Below are 16,173 nucleotides of genomic sequence, written 5' to 3' on the forward strand. Positions count from 1 at the left end.
AGGTAGGGGGTTTCACATTTTCAAAAGTGTAGTAGTTGAGGAGAAATATGTACCATAATAGATGATACAACCTCATTGAGACCACATTTCAAAACTGTCCTCCGCCATCTGACCCAGTAACGTCTCATCCAGGCCAAAGCCGAAGGTCCCGCCGAGGTTGTGGAGGTTATACTCGCCTGTCCAAACAGCATTCTCACCAGAAACCTCTTGGTTCGTGGCAGGGGGCGAGTGAGAGGTCAACAGTGGATTGCAGAGGCGTGTCCTGACAAGCAAATCACGATACTTCACTAACATTCCGTCCAGGCCATCCGCAATGTGTTCTGCAAGGTGCTTGGCATTGAGCTGTGTCGCATAAATGCTCAGTTTCAAAGTCAATGACTCGACAAGACGCACATTATCAACATCAGGGATATTTAGACCCTTTTCCTTTGCAAGCCCCCGAGTCACGTCTCGTCCCCAGGTCGCAGTGATCTTCAGAAGAAACGTTGCGCAAAATGCTACCATGGTGAAGGTGAATATGGGTACATTGCAAAAGACACGGCCACGGTCCGGGCCGTCCCCGAAAGCCCTCAAGGTATCTGCTGCGGCCGAGAGGGCGCAATTGGCGGCTTGAATGTGTGCGGGGGAGAGCGCATCCATGCTGGCAGCATCTATTCCGAGATAGGAAACGCTGCAAAGGGCTAGTGAGTTAAGCTGGAATCGCGCAAAGTGAGAGTATAAATCCAGAGCTTTCGAAGGATATGTTCCCAGAAACGGGCAATCGCTTGAACGAGGCACCCATTCAAGTTGCCACTCTTCGACTGCCCTGTTGAATGCATGCAGTTTATTCATGTCCTCATCATCTAGGACCCGATTGGGATCACTGCCGAATTTCATGTAGGCCTCGGTCAAGATACGGAACAAATCAACCTGGGCCGCTAGTCTTACATCGCCTGGGCAGGTCTGGTCCAGCTGCAGGAATTGTCTAATATTCCGGACCGACTCATCGTCCACGGCTGCGGGGGGCCTGCCATGCGCGATGCTAAACTGGTGATCGCATACATATGTTGCATACCACACACGCACATGCTCCATCCTGGTAGGATCTCCTTGCATGAGCTGGTGGAAAGACTGATGCAGACCCATCTCGGCCGCGATTCGAGTCGCCAGGCCGGATAGCTTCCAGCTGAGGTTGGCCAAATAAAAGGCACCGATGCATAGCGCCCGGACGTCGTCCAAACTATGGTATCGTGACAGTGCCACGGCGGATGCGAGAGACACAAAGACGTTGTAGCATTGATGAAACGCGTCGGTTTGATTCGGGGTATGCAGTGCCCCAACGGTCAGGATGGCTGCCGCTAGGAGGGTTGAAGACCTCCGGACTGAGTCCAAAGTCTCGTGGACTAGAAGAAGTCCATCCCATAGCATTCGGTTGTTGCACTCTAAGAATCTATTGAAGAGGAATTCCGCGATTGCCATCGAGATTACGCCTTGCGAGATGAAGTCTTTCTCGATTGGCGAAGCCTGAGGTTTGGAACTGAGGTTGTTACGGAGATTCTTCAACCTCGTCAGGTCGTAGAGATTATTCATGGGTGCAGTCACCAGACTTGTTGGGTCAATACCCTGCGGCTGGGGGGAATTCTCCCTCGACATGTCAAGAGCCGAATTGGGATTCTGGGACTCAGGCGCAGATAGCGGTAACTGTACCGGTTGGTATTGCACCATGAAAGAAGATAATTCCGGCTGTTGAGTGTGTCTGAGCAGATGCTGGACTGCCGCCCGCAGCAAGTCAACGTCCGCGGTTGTCTGTTTCTTCCATCTACGGTTGTTAACTGTCTCGAGTTTGATGAAGGAGAAACGAACTCACACCGAGTCGCCTTGCAGAAACTGCTGCGAAATATCGTACGAGACGCACTCCAGGCCGTGCTGCAGACATCTCGCGCATGAGGTATTGTCCGGACTGGTTTGGCATTTGGTCTTTTGACTTCGACATTCCGTGCCTGGCCATCTTAGCTCTGGTACTAGGATTTGTCCCACCGACAGAAACGATGTCTCGACATCGTTTTGGCCAGGAAGATCCCTGGTTCTGACTTCTGTTGATAGTTCAGATATGAGGAGACATCACAACTCACATGCTTTACTGCGAGTCAGACGAAGGCCTTCCCCTGAATTGGGGATGGTAGGGGCAACCGTTGATGGACCTTCATGGGCTGAATTGTCGGTGCGTGGTCTCTTTCGACTCATGATGGGATGGATGGATGGATGGATGGATGGATGTTGTTGATGGCTGGAGATGACCGGTCGAATCCCGTCTCGCGCTAAACCAAAAAGAACAATTGTGCTTTATGCCGTCTTTTATGCACCTGCACAAATCATGACTCGCCAACTGGAGGGATTTGAATAACAATGTTGAAAATTGGACAGAAGATTTTCAAAAAAAAAAAATAAATAAATAAATAATCATGTTCTGCTCAACAGGCAAAATGAATATAGTTTCATGTGCAGTGAACTCCACCCACTGGCCCCACCGACTCTCCTGAATTGTCCTATCGACCTTCCCACTATCCTCCAACCCGCCCGGAGAGATGAATTCATCGGCTGCGCGTGATATGACATCCAAATCCGAGGCATAGACGTAAACATTTGCGTTAATCATTCTATCAAACAACGCTATTGCACTAACAGGGACCTTTCCTTCCTTCTACGAAGTCTTTCCCTCCCGCAGCCAAACACCCACCTCGATTTGATTCTCTCTACAGAATATATCTAAATCCAGTACTCCTTCTCTCCAGATCACCACCGTGACCCCCTTCCTCACCCCTCTCCTCCTCAGCAGCATCAAGCCTTTTATTCATCCTCGCATGCACAACCCTCACTAAAGCATTGACCAGGGAGCTGCCGGAATAGAACCAGGCGATATGACGCCCCTTGATTCTTCTCATTAGCCCCGCCCAACAAATGCAGAGTCAAGAGACAAGAAAAGGACCAACGAACCAAATCGCCATCGCAACCCCCCAGAAACAGCGACGGCCTCGCCCGCGTCAGCCACAAATTCGAGGGTAACTGCATGAGCAAATATCCCACGAAAAGGATACTAGTCGCGAGGTCATTCTCTAGGGAACCAGGTCATGCTTGTGATGGATTACTGTTTATGATATCCCACTCAGGACAAGTTCCTATCTACAGGAATAGCACGGGATGGTAGGGAAGGGGAGATAAGAAGACACACTTCCGATCCAAAAAGTTCAACAAATACATAACGACCACAAACGGAAGCAGATAAACATCCATCTTTCTGAGCAGCTGCCTGGTCATCTTCCTGTGCACTTCCGGGCTCTGAGTGACGTAGGCTTGGTATATCGCATCTTGATCCGATTCTTGGATTTTCCGGGGATTGGTCCGGTACTCGGTGAGGGACTCGGTGGGTTTGGACATTGTGCGACATGTTTGGTAGGTAGGGGTTATTGCATTGCTGATACGAAGGGTGTTTTTATACCATGTCGGCGCATGTCCGACTTGGCGTCTGGTTGGGTTCCCCCGCAAACGCGAGGGTGGGGGTGGGATAGCTTCACCCCGGATCGACACTGTCATAGCCCGAGTAAGGCTGGGGGGATGCAGTGAGGGGAATTCGGTACCCTGGTATCATCTGATGACAGAACAGCGGACAGTGAGTTTTCCGTCCATGTTCGTAGACAGGAGGCTGTCGATATTCACTTGCGACGATATTTAAAGTGGTTGCATTGACCGGACAGATGAGCAGAAAATGCAAGTAACGAGAGATGCAATCAACGAAGAATATGCCAGTTTCCCAAAGTAATAAAAGTAAAGCAGTTGTAGCTGCCAGAGCTATGCATACAATTTCACAAATTTCACCTATATGGAGAAAGCGGAGGCACAACTTGATCCTTCAAACGGCATTTACAACAAATCACCATGATCATCACAAACGGCAGTCTATTGCAATTTGTCAGCCCCTGGTCCAGCCACGTACAAGCGAGTACACCCTCAAACAATCACCCACCTCATATATCCCTTCTCAAACTACTGTATCAACCCGAGGTAATCAGAGTCAAGCATTTCTCTTCGTAAGCTTACACATAAGAGGCGGTTTATGCCACAAAGTGTACGTCTTCTGCTCACTCCAGGTCGCGGACTCCGGAGCCAGCTCGAGGTCAAAGTTCCAGAGCACCCTTGCCAGCATGACACGCATCTCAGCATACGCCAGGTTCTTGCCGATGCAGTTGCGAGGGCCGATCGAGAAAGGCTGCAAGACATTGCGCTGGTCATCGAAAAACGGGGACGACGGGTCGGTCTTTGCTTCCGGTAGCCAACGCTCGGGGATGAATCGTTCGGGTTTGTGGAAGTTCGTAGGCGACAAGTATGCGCTGTACTGGTTGACACAGACGTTGGACTACGAGGTTGTATTAGTGATAGGTCATGTTGATGCTGATGCTGGGGAGGGGTTGACTTACGTGTGGCGCAACCTGGACGCCGGATATCTCGACAGGCCACGAGGGCGTCCAGCGCAGGAGTCCGGTCGGGACGGGGGGGTACATTCGGAGGCCCTCTTCAATGCAGGCCAGCATGTAGGGAAGTTTGCTGCTGACGTTATTGAATGTGATATCGTCTTCTGTTTCCAGTGTGGATCTGACTTCCTGGACGACCTTTTCCAGACATTCGGGACTACGAAGTAGCCAGAATGTCAGGCCCGAGAGAAGGGTGGCGGTGGTCTCGCTACCGGCGATGATGAGAATGTTGGCATTAGCCTCCAGCTCTTCGTCGGTCAGTTCGTCCTTTTCTCCCCGGTGCCGCAGCATGGACTGCATGAAGTCCGCATGACCGCGATCGACTTTGCTCTGGAGCCGTTTTTGGACAGTCTCGGTGCTGTGCTGCAACTGCTTTTCTCTTGCTTCCTGCAATCCCTTTGGGAACCAGGGCACCAAGATCCAAAAGACAAGTGGATAGACGTCCTTCAGCTTGATGAAAGAGAGCGCGCGGACCGACTGAAAGATCGTAGACACCCAGTGGTGATATTGGGATGAGTCCAGGCCGCCGAATGGCTCTCCATAAGCCAGGTCACCGATGAGGTCGAATGTTGTGAGGTTATACCATTTGACCATATCAACAGGCAGTCGAGACTCTGCCACATCGTGCAGTCTGCTGATTAACTTGTCGACATAGGCGATTAACACGGGTTCCTGGGCCTGTAGCCCTTTGGCGGAGAAGGCATGGGCCAGAGCTCTGCGATGTCGTGTGTGATCGGCATTGTTGGCGCTAATGATATCCTTTGGATTGCTGGCGGAGTTGAGGACCTTCTGAAATTGTTGATGGCCGTGGCCGTAGATGTCCTTCCAAGCTTGTGCGGTGATAAACGAGACTTCTGCCGGTCCGTAGCGGACGGCTTCACCGTATGTCGCGTGAAAGGCACGAAGATCCCGCTCCAGCAGCCCCCTGACTTCCGATAGCCTGCGCAAAAGGGGGAAGGCAATCCATGTCTTGGGTCCTGGGATGTGATGTAAAGGATGTAGGAAAAGGTTCCAAATCACACCGGCAACGTTGTAAATGAGGAAAAGAACCCCGGCAAATACTATGGCCGCGAACATTATGACGGGTTGGTGCCGGTAAATTCGAACCGGTCTGCCAGAGGGATTTATGTCGCCAGATTCCCGGTATGCCCCACGGTATTTAACTTCATCCGCAACCTGTTCCTTGTCTATGTGCCGTCATTGAACGGGAGCGTAAAGTCTTCACATCCAGAATCATCACACAGAAGCGGGGTTGTTCTAACAGGGGGCAGCCGAGTCGTAGCGCCGTGGCTAGGCGATCTGGATGGCGCTAGGTTCCATCATTTGTATCGCGAGCGGTGTTGATCGTCCCGTCGCCCCGCTTGACGGGACTGGCGCTCGAGGTAGACAATACCGCATATCTCCACATCTCGAGCCCCCGTCTTGAGAAATCTCTGAGTAGGTTGGTTGGGCAGTGTGATACGATGACGGTGCCCATTTCCAAAGCTGGCCAAAGACAAGAAAATCAAGAAGAGTGAGCAAAGCTGTCTTCCGTGAGGAATGCAGGAAGCCGCTGACCCGATGACCCGGGCGGACAAAAGGCGGAGACAAAATTCGGGGCTAGTTAACCTGATTCGGGTGCGATTGCAGGCCAATTGGACGGGCCCAGAACATAAGAGGCCTGGATCGAGGACACCGATTCCTGTACTATTCTGCATATCGTGGCGCGGATGTCAGGCTTGCCAGTTCGGGAGCCGGAAGTTAAACTGCTGGCCGTTTCAAATGCGGGCTCGGAGCCGAGGCGATCCACTGTCGGTGCAACCCTGTGCGATCTGTCCTCAGCTCCGCCTAATCAATGATCCATCATTCGGTGTCAGTTATCGAAGCGATATGGGTTTGAATCTGGCATGGCCAATATGACAGGCCGCAGTCGTCATCTGGTGTTGATTGTGGGCACAGGCACGACGCCGCTAAATCCTGGTGCCGCTACGAGTGCGCTTTGGCCCCATCGAGCAACCCACCACTGCCACAGATGTGAAGTCAAATTTCACATTAAGGCGGCACAGCCATGTGCGCAAAAGCCTGTATTGCGCGGATTCGGAGCCATGGTTTGACATACAACCATCATCCTATCCCCTGTTCCTATTGTATCGCGAGGCCAGAAATATCCTTGTCGCAATCATTTCGTCTGTCTTCTCGAAGACGATGCAACGTGGTAGGTACATCAAGGCGGGTGCACCAGGCATCAGCGGAATCCATCCTCAGCGACGGATCCCGGACGACTCGTGCTAGTCCAACGCGCCATGCCTCGACCAAATTTCGAGGTATCCGATTGTTGGGTGTGATGAACAGAATTGGAAAGTCCCGCGCAGTCACGGTAGGGTCTTTGGCAGCCACCGTCTGATATATCAGCTCAATCAGATCAGAGTTCCAAATCGCTCACAGGGTTGGGCCTGGGCTATCTATTCTAATAAGATCTCAGGTCGGCTCGACGTCACTGTAAACCAGGCAGTGTCCAGAGTACATTTGTCTGTGCGAAAAGAGATCTCCCGGGTAAATGCTCGCTAACGATCGAACACTGCGATTCGGCGGGACCCATTGCATGGCTACCGATGTCATCATGGTAGTGTCTGAGCGACATTAGAGCCTCCACAGGCGTCCAAACTTCTCCATGTGCGTATCACGAGTGGAACGGGTGTGGTCTTTCCGCCGGGAGGAGTCACCAGCACGTTCGCAGCGCTGCATCCACCACCTCCACCGCTCCGGCCAGATCTTCTCGTCTGAGTGCTGACAGGGGTAGCCCAACAAGGCTCTGTGGTTTCCATCGCGCTAGTTAGGTAAAGAAGCAGGAAAAAGTTAATCTGTCACTCTATCGCCGTTACACTGCCCGGACTGGTCAGATGGATTTACGCATATGGCAGACTCGGGACACGTAGAATACCATCAACAGCGGTCTCGGGATGACAAGACTAAAGTCCCAACGCGTGGGATTCTATGAATAGCAGTCTCTGAATGACCACGCCAGCGATGGAGTCATGGATGGTCTTCGCGACCACGATTTGCCGATGGGCGAGAGATGCCAGGACAAGACAAGAGAGGACAAGAAGTACTCCGTACCGCCGCGACAAACAACAAGCAAAGCCCGGCATCCGGGAACGCTGTTCTTCCGTTGCTGTGCCCAAAATGGCAGGTGCACGTGCCGTGTCCCGTGCCAGGCTTAAAAGGGAATGGTCCTCTTACCAAACTTACTACATACCGTTTCTGGAATACCGATGATACTTGCCAGGTGGTAACCTACCTGCCCTACGGAATACTCCACACCTCTTTATATACTGTCAGAGGACCTGGAAAAGTAAAAGTGACGGGTGAACCTGTCTTGTATTATAGAAGATGAATAGCGGGCTAACATAGGGGCCCGGAGGCGTGCGTAGAGAGGGTCACAGCATAGTTCAGTAAAAGTCAAAGATAATAGCTTATTATTATTTATATATATTTAATAATTTGCTATACTCACTGATTATTTTATAATAATTATTAAACTGTTATCTATAATAACAGTTAGATTATAATTAGATTATATTATAGTTACTTACAGTTACAAAACAGTTATTTATTATTATTTATATATAATAATAATTACTAATAATATAATCTTATTTAAATCAGATAATTATATATAAATATTATTAAAGTTAAATATAATTCAGAAACTATTATATAATTATAATTTAATAAAAATAGTTTTATAATAAAATAGATTAGATATAAAAGATATTTATTATTTATAAATAAAAACTATATTTTATAAATATATAATAAATATTAATTATAATTTCTAGATATTATCTGATATTTTATAGATATATAATAAATATTAATTATAATTTCTAGAGATTATTTAATTATATTTCTTAAATAATAATAAGATTTTTATATAAAATATTCTCAGAAGTAATATATAATTATATAAAAATAATAAAAGATTAGAATATAATAATTTATTATTTATATAAAATTCATATTCTATAAATAATATACTAGATCTTATCTAGTATTAATATTAACTAATATCTATCTATAAATATTATTTATATTAATTATTAGAGTGGCTAACAGCCAGGTCAGATCAGGTTAATTAGAATTTTTATATCTAACTGCCAGATTATAATCAGATTAAGAAAATTTTTATATCTGATCGCGGTATAATTAAAAATCAGGTAATTAATTATTTTAATTATTTTTAATATTAAGATCTATTTATTATATCTTTTTAAGCTTTAGTATAATTAAGATATATCTAGATTAAATAATTATTAATCTGGCTATCTTTATTATTATCTAAAAATATATAAAAAAAAGCTTTTTAAATTAAAAAAATATAATTAAAAAAGAAATTAATATCTTCTTTATTATTATTTATTAGAAATAATAAGAAAATTCTAGTTATATTAATAAAATTTAGCTTTTTATAAAATTATTATTCTTATAATAAAAAATATATATAAAAATATATAATTACTGCTCTATTTTAATTATATATTTTAATTATATTATAGAACACTAGAAAAATTATATATTAATTATTAATTAGAATATTAAGAATAAATATATTATTTTTATTTTATTATTTTTTCTGAATTAGATTATTTTTAGATTTATAAATAAAATATAACTCAAAGAGCTATTAATAAAATTAGAAACTAGCAGATAGTTAAAAAGATTATAAATAATTAGATTATTAAGATAGAGTAGATTAAATAGATTAAATAAATTAAATAAATTAAATAAATTAAATAAATAAAATAAATAAATAAAATATACTAGATCTGTACTATAATATTATAATTCTTATAAAAAATTTTATAAAAATCTTTTATAAATTTTTTTTATAAATATTTATTTTTTATTCTAGTTTATTATATTTTAAGTAGTTTTATTTAAAAAAAAAGACTATTTTTTAACTCTAGACTTTAGATATAAATTTCTGTTTATTAAATTTATTAAAATAAATAAAATACAGCAGATATCTCAGCTGTATATTAAAATATAATAAATTATATTTATATAAAATTATATTTTAAAATAAAATAAACTGCTTTTATAGAGTTTTTTATTTTTATTTTTTTATATCTATTATTTATAAAATAGCTTTAGAATTATAAATTAATTATAATTATTTAATTTATTTTTAAAAAATATTATTAAATCTTTTTCTTTTATTTCTTAGATCTTTATAAATTATAATAATATCTAAACTAAGATAAGCTTTTTAAATCAGATTTTTTCTTTTTTTCTAAATCTTAAAATTATATATATTATAAAAAATCAGAAGATTATTTTATATCTAGCTCTTTAAAAAAAATTTTTTATTTTTTAGAATTAATAATAAAAAATAATCTTTTCTAAAGATTATATATAAATTAAAAAACTATTATTTTATTTTAATTAGAAAAAATTATTAATAATATAAGATAGTTTTTAAAAAGATATATTATTTTTTAATAGAATTTCTTATATCTATTATATTATATATTTTTATATTTTATAATATCTAGAAATTAAAAACTTAAAAACTAGTTTTATAAATTATTATCTCTGTAAGAATTATAAAAAGAAATTATTATTAATTATATTTAAGTAAATAATTAATTAGATACTAAGTAAAGAATTACTATAAATATTTATTTATTTTTTTAAAATAAATTTTTTTAATTATTATTTTTTTTTAGATCTCTATAGTTTATAATAAACAGAATTTTTAGAATTAAGTTTTATATTTTATAATTATCTATTATCTACTATTTTAAATTATTAAATATATTTAATTTAAATAAATAATTAATCTTATTATTTTATTTTTTTATTGAAAATTAAATTCTTCTAATTAAATATAAATTAAAAAATATTTTATAAAATTATCTAAAGAGATATATATATAGCTGCTATTAAAATTTCTGAATATTAAATAAATATTAATTATAATAGACTGCTAAATTAGTCTTAATTAAAAAATATTTTTTAATTTAATTAAATATTTCTTAATAAAAAATATAAATTATTATAAGATTTTGCTAGATTTTTAATTAATATCTAAATCTTATATTAATAAAAATCTAGCTATAATTATTTTATTAGTCTTGTATAAATATAATCTTATTTATTAATTATTAGATATAATAACTAATAATATTAATAATAATAATATAATATTTAGTATAATCTCAGCTGAACTCTAAACTTAACTTAATTAGAATATTTAATTTTATAATATTTTAATTAATTTTAATTTTTTAAAGATTATTTAAAGCTAGTATTATATTCTCTATCTTATTTATATAATTTAGCTTATAATTAATATTTTTTTATAAAAACTTTGAATTAAGATTTTAAACAGTATTATTAAATATATATAAAAAAATAATAATAAAAATCTTAAAATCTCTTTTAATATTTTAAAAATTTTTAAAAAGATATATTCTAGAAGCTATCTATAAAAAATTAATATAAAATTTTTTTTTATAAAAAGCTTCTAGAAGTTTTTTATTAGCTAGTTTATTATATTAATTTTTAATTATAAATTTAAAAGATTATATAATTTATAAATATAAGCTCTTAATATTATAAAAAGTTTTTATTTATTTAATAATTTAAATCTAGCTTAGTCTACTATCTTTTTTTTAATTATAAAATCTACTAGAATTTAATCTATCTTTAGAGTGGCTTAACCTGATTATTATATCTTAATCTTAACCTGGCCATAATCTGACAGTTAGATTAAGAATTTAAGATATAAAAAATTTTTAACTATATAATTAAGATTAGATTAAGATATAACTATTATTATAACTATTTATATTTATTAATTAGAAAGATTAGATATAGCAGATAGATTAATAATTATAAATTAATTTATAATATATATATTCTTTTTATATAAATAATATATAAAGTATAATATATATTTAATTATAATATAAATATAATAATATTCTTTAAATATAGTCTACTGCTTGATCTGCTTAACTGATTATATTAAAAAATATATTATATTTTAAAAAAGACTTTTATAAAATCTAGTATAAAAGAAATAAAAAAAGATATAAAATATTTATTTTTTATACTGTCCGGGACAGTAATTATAATAATATAAAAATTATAAAAATCAGATCTTTATCTCTATTTAAATATATATAATAATTAAAGACTTAGATAAGACTAGTTTTTTTAATTTTAATAATAATTTATTCTCTAAATTATCTTTAAGATTATCTATATTCTTATTCTTATTAATATAAAAGATAGTAATTATTTTATTTTTTTTTTATTTTTTAAATATAAAGATAATTAAATCTAGATTAAGATTATTAAGTATATTCTGATATTTCTTACTTATAATAAAATAATTAATATATATTTAAAATATAACTGCTTTAATTATATCAGAATTAAGATAGTTTTAGTAATAATAATAAATATCTTAAGAATTATTAAAAAAATATTTAATATTAATATTATTAATTATAATTAAGAGAAAATCTCTAGTTATTTAATAAAGAATAAAAAACTAATTACAGCGGGACTTTTAGTAAATAAGAATATTAATATATTTTATAATATCTAGAATTATATTAATTTAATTAAAGATATCTTAAGAAGCTATATATTTTTAATATCTAGATATATCTTAAATTTTTTATATATCTTAATTATAGATAAGAGTCTTTAGTATTTAAAAATATTATAAAAAATCTTATCTAGATTTAATAATAATCCGAAGATTATTAATAATATATTAATTATTAAATTTTAACTAAAATAAAAAAAGAATATTTTCTTAAAAATAGTTTAATATTTATAATATTAATTAATATTCTTATTCAGCTATATATCTTTCTTAAACTTTTTAAACTTTAATATTAGATTCAGAATAATTATAATTATATAAATATAATCTTCTATCTAATAAATATAATAATAATATTTTTAGAGCTTTTAATATATATTATATAAGCTCTCAAGAATCTTCTTCTTTTAAAATACTTATTTTTTTTTTAGTCTGTTAATTAAATAATTCAGATAATTAAAAAGATTATTATAAATATTATAAATTTTATAAATAATAGATCTACTGTTCTCAGAGAGATAGAAAATAAAAAAAAAAAAATATATAAAAACTTAAGAAGATATTCTATCTATTTTTATTTTATTATAATAAGATAAAGATAATTAATATTATTATATTTATAATACTAAATAAAACTTTTAATTACTTAACAAAGTTTAAGTATCTGATAAATTATAAAATAGATTAAGTTTTAGTAAGTTTTATAGTTAAAAAGAAGATAATAAACTGAGTTAGATTTAAGTTATTAAATAAATAAGAATTTCTTATAATATTAAGAACTTATATTTATAAATTATATAATCTTTTAAATCTATAATTAAGAATTAGTATAATAAACTAGCTGATAGAAGACTCTTAGAAACTTTTTATAAAAAAAAATTTTATATTAATCTTTTATAAACAGCTTCTAGAATATATTTTCTTAAAAATTTTTAAAATATTAAAAAAGATTTTAAGATTTTTATTATTATTTTTCTATATATATTTAACAGTACTGTTTAAAATCTTAATTTAAAGTTTTTATAAAAAAATATTAATTACAAACTGAATTATATAAACAAGACAGAAAATATAATATTAATTTTAAATAATCTTTAAAAAATTAAAATTAATTAAAATATTATAAAGCTGAGTACTCTGACTAAGTTAAGTTTAAAATTTAACTAAAATTATATTAAATATTATATTATTATTACTAGTATTATTAATTATTATATCTAATAATTAATAGATAAGATTATATTTATATAAGATTAATAGAATAATTATAGCTAGATTCTTATTAATATAAGATTTAGATATTAATTAAAAATCTAATAAAATCTTATAATAATCTATATCTTTTATTAAGAAATATTTAATTAAATTAAGAAATATTTTTTAATTAGAGCTGATTCAGTAGTCTACTATAATTAATATTTATTTAATATTTAGAAATTTTAATAATAATTATATATATATCTCTTTAAACAGTTTTATAAAATATTTTTTAATTTATATTTAATTAAAAGAACTTAATTTTCAGCAGAAAGATAAAGCAGTAAAATTAATTATTTATTTAAATTAAATATATTTAATAATTTAAAATAATAAACAACAGATAATTATAAAATATAAAATTTAATTCTAAAAATCTTATTTATTATAAATTATAAAAATCTAGAGAAAGATAATAATTAAAAAAGATTTATCTTAAAAAAATAAATAAATATTTATAATAGCTCTTTACTTAGTATCTAACTAATTATTTATTTAAATATAACTAATAATAATTTCTTCTTATAATTCTTATAAAAATAATAGTTTATAGAACTAGTTTCTGAGTTTTTAATTCTTAGATATTATAAGATATAAAAATATATAATATAATAAATATAAAAGATTTTATTAAAAAATAATATATCTTTCTGAAAGCTGTTTTATATTATTAATAATTTTTCTTAATTAAAATAAAATAATAGTTTTTTAATTTATATATAATCTTTAGAAAAGATTATCTTCTATTATTAATTCTAAAAAATAAAAAGCTTTTTTTAAAAAACTAAATATAAGATAATCTTCTGATTCCTTGTAATATATATAATCTTAAGATTTAAAAAAAAAAAAAAAATCTAATTTAAGAAGCTTATTTTAATTTAAATATTATTATAATTTATAAAGATCTGAGAAATAGAAGAAAAAGACTTAATAATATTCTTTAAAAATAAATTAAATAATTATAATTAACTTATAATTTTAAAGCTGTTTTATAAATAATAAATATAAAAAAATAAAAATAAAAAACTCTATAAAGATAGTTTATTTTATTTTAAAATATAATTTTATATAAATATAATTTATTATATTTTAATATACAGCTGAGGCGTCTGCTATATTTTATTTATTTTAATAAATTTAATAAGCAGAAATTTATATCTAAAGTCTAAAGTTATAAAATAATTTTTTCTTTTAAATAAAACTGTTTAAGATATAATAGATTAGAATAGAAAATAGATATTTATAAAAAAAATTTATAAAAAACTTTTATAAAATCTTTTATAAAAGCTGTAATATTATAATATAGATTTAATATATTTTATTTATTTATTTTATTTATTTAATTTATTTAATTTATTTAATTTGTTTAATCTATTTAATCTACTCTATTTTAATAATCTAATTATTTATAATCTTCTTAATTATCTACTAGTTTCTAATTTTATTAATAGCTTTTTAAGCTATATTTTATTTATAAATCTAAAAATAGCCTGATCCAGAAGAAATAATAAAATAAAAATAATATATTTATTTCTAGTATTTTAATTAATAATTAATATATAGTTTTTCTAGTATTTTATAATATAATTAAGATATACAGCTAAAACAGAGTAATAATTATATATTTTTATATATATTTTTTATTATAAGAATAATAATTTTATAAAAAGCTGAATTTTATTAATATAACTAGAATTTTCTTATTATTTTTAATAAATAATAATAAAAAAGATATTAATTTTTTTTTTAGTTATATTTTTTTAATCTAAAAAGCTTTTTTTTATATACTTTTAAATAATAATAAAGATAATCAGATTAATAATTATTTAATCTGAATATATCTTAATTATACTAGAGCTTAAAAAGATATAGTAAGTAGATCTTAATATTAAAAATAATTAAAATAATTAATTATCTGATTTTTAGCTATATCGCGATCAGATATAAAAATTTTCTTAATCTGATTATAATCTGATGATTAGATATAAAAATTCTAATTAATCTGACCTGATCTGGCTGTTAGCCACTCTATCTATCTTATAATTTATTAAATATTTAAACTTTATTAAATAATTAAAAATTTTATTCAGTATTATAAGTATAATAATATTAATTATCTTTATTTTATTATAATAGAATAAAAATAAATAGAATATCTTCTTAAGTTTTTATATTTTTTTTTTTTTTATTTTTTATTTTTCTAAGAACAGTGGGTCTATTATTTATAAGATTTATAATATTTATAATAATCTTTTTAATTATCTAGATTATTTAATTAATAAATTAGAAAGAAAGCAGGCACTTTAAAAGAAAAAGATTCTTAAGAATTTATATAATATATATTAAAAACTTTAAAAATATTATTATTATATCTATTAAATAAAAGACTATATCTATATAATTATAATTATTCTGGATCTGATATTAAAGCTTAAGAAATTTAAGAAAGATATATAATTAAATAAGAATATTAACTAATATTATAAATATTAAACTATCTTTAAGAAGATATTTTTTTTTATTTTAATTAAAATTTAGTAATTAATATATTATTAATAGTCTCTGGATTATTATTAGATTTAGATAAGATTTTTTATAATATTTCTAAATATCAGAGATTCTTATCTATAGTTAAGATATATAAAGAACTTAAGATATATTTAAATATTAAAAATATATAGTTTTTTAAGATATCTTTAATTAAATTAATATAATTTTAGATACTATAAAATATATTAATATTTTTATTTATTAAAAGTCCCGCTGTAATTAGTTTTTTATTTTTTATTAAATAATTAAAGATTTTTT

General features: G+C 31.4%; 5 protein-coding genes across 5 annotated transcripts; all 5 read right to left on the bottom strand.

The window, feature by feature from the left end:
- Window position 1: 1 nt before the first annotated feature.
- On the bottom strand, window positions 2-2,136 carry BO70DRAFT_317288 (fungal specific transcription factor domain-containing protein). Its single transcript, XM_025540380.1, has 2 exons — window positions 2,112-2,136; window positions 2-1,979 (listed from the first exon to the last, which is right to left on the bottom strand). Exon 2 carries the CDS (start codon window positions 1,702-1,704, stop codon window positions 73-75), a length of 1,632 nt encoding a protein of 543 aa, XP_025398322.1. The 5' UTR covers window positions 1,705-1,979; window positions 2,112-2,136; the 3' UTR covers window positions 2-72.
- Window positions 2,137-3,142: 1,006 nt separating this feature from the next.
- BO70DRAFT_397621 (uncharacterized protein) lies at window positions 3,143-3,414 on the bottom strand (the record flags this gene model as incomplete). Its single annotated transcript, XM_025546720.1, has 2 exons — window positions 3,143-3,155; window positions 3,209-3,414. The coding sequence occupies 2 exons, from the start codon at window positions 3,412-3,414 to the stop codon at window positions 3,143-3,145; spliced, it is 219 nt and encodes a 72-aa protein (XP_025398323.1).
- Window positions 3,415-4,048: 634 nt separating this feature from the next.
- Window positions 4,049-5,582, bottom strand: BO70DRAFT_293944 (cytochrome P450; the record flags this gene model as incomplete). Its single annotated transcript, XM_025539457.1, has 2 exons — window positions 4,049-4,390; window positions 4,452-5,582. 2 exons carry the CDS (start codon window positions 5,580-5,582, stop codon window positions 4,049-4,051), a joined length of 1,473 nt encoding a protein of 490 aa, XP_025398324.1.
- A 121-nt stretch (window positions 5,583-5,703) lies between these two features.
- Window positions 5,704-6,357, bottom strand: BO70DRAFT_63741 (uncharacterized protein). The gene has a single exon (XM_025548606.1). The coding sequence runs from the start codon at window positions 6,200-6,202 to the stop codon at window positions 5,825-5,827; it is 378 nt and encodes a 125-aa protein (XP_025398325.1). The 5' UTR covers window positions 6,203-6,357; the 3' UTR covers window positions 5,704-5,824.
- Window positions 6,358-6,766: 409 nt separating this feature from the next.
- Window positions 6,767-7,560, bottom strand: BO70DRAFT_363261 (uncharacterized protein). Its single transcript, XM_025543520.1, has one exon. The coding sequence runs from the start codon at window positions 7,307-7,309 to the stop codon at window positions 7,103-7,105; it is 207 nt and encodes a 68-aa protein (XP_025398326.1). The 5' UTR covers window positions 7,310-7,560; the 3' UTR covers window positions 6,767-7,102.
- Between the last annotated feature and the right edge of the window lie 8,613 nt (window positions 7,561-16,173).

The sequence above is a fragment of the Aspergillus heteromorphus genome, assembly GCF_003184545.1.
Source record: "Aspergillus heteromorphus CBS 117.55 chromosome Unknown BO70scaffold_17, whole genome shotgun sequence".
Taxonomy (NCBI): Eukaryota; Fungi; Ascomycota; class Eurotiomycetes; order Eurotiales; family Aspergillaceae; genus Aspergillus; species Aspergillus heteromorphus.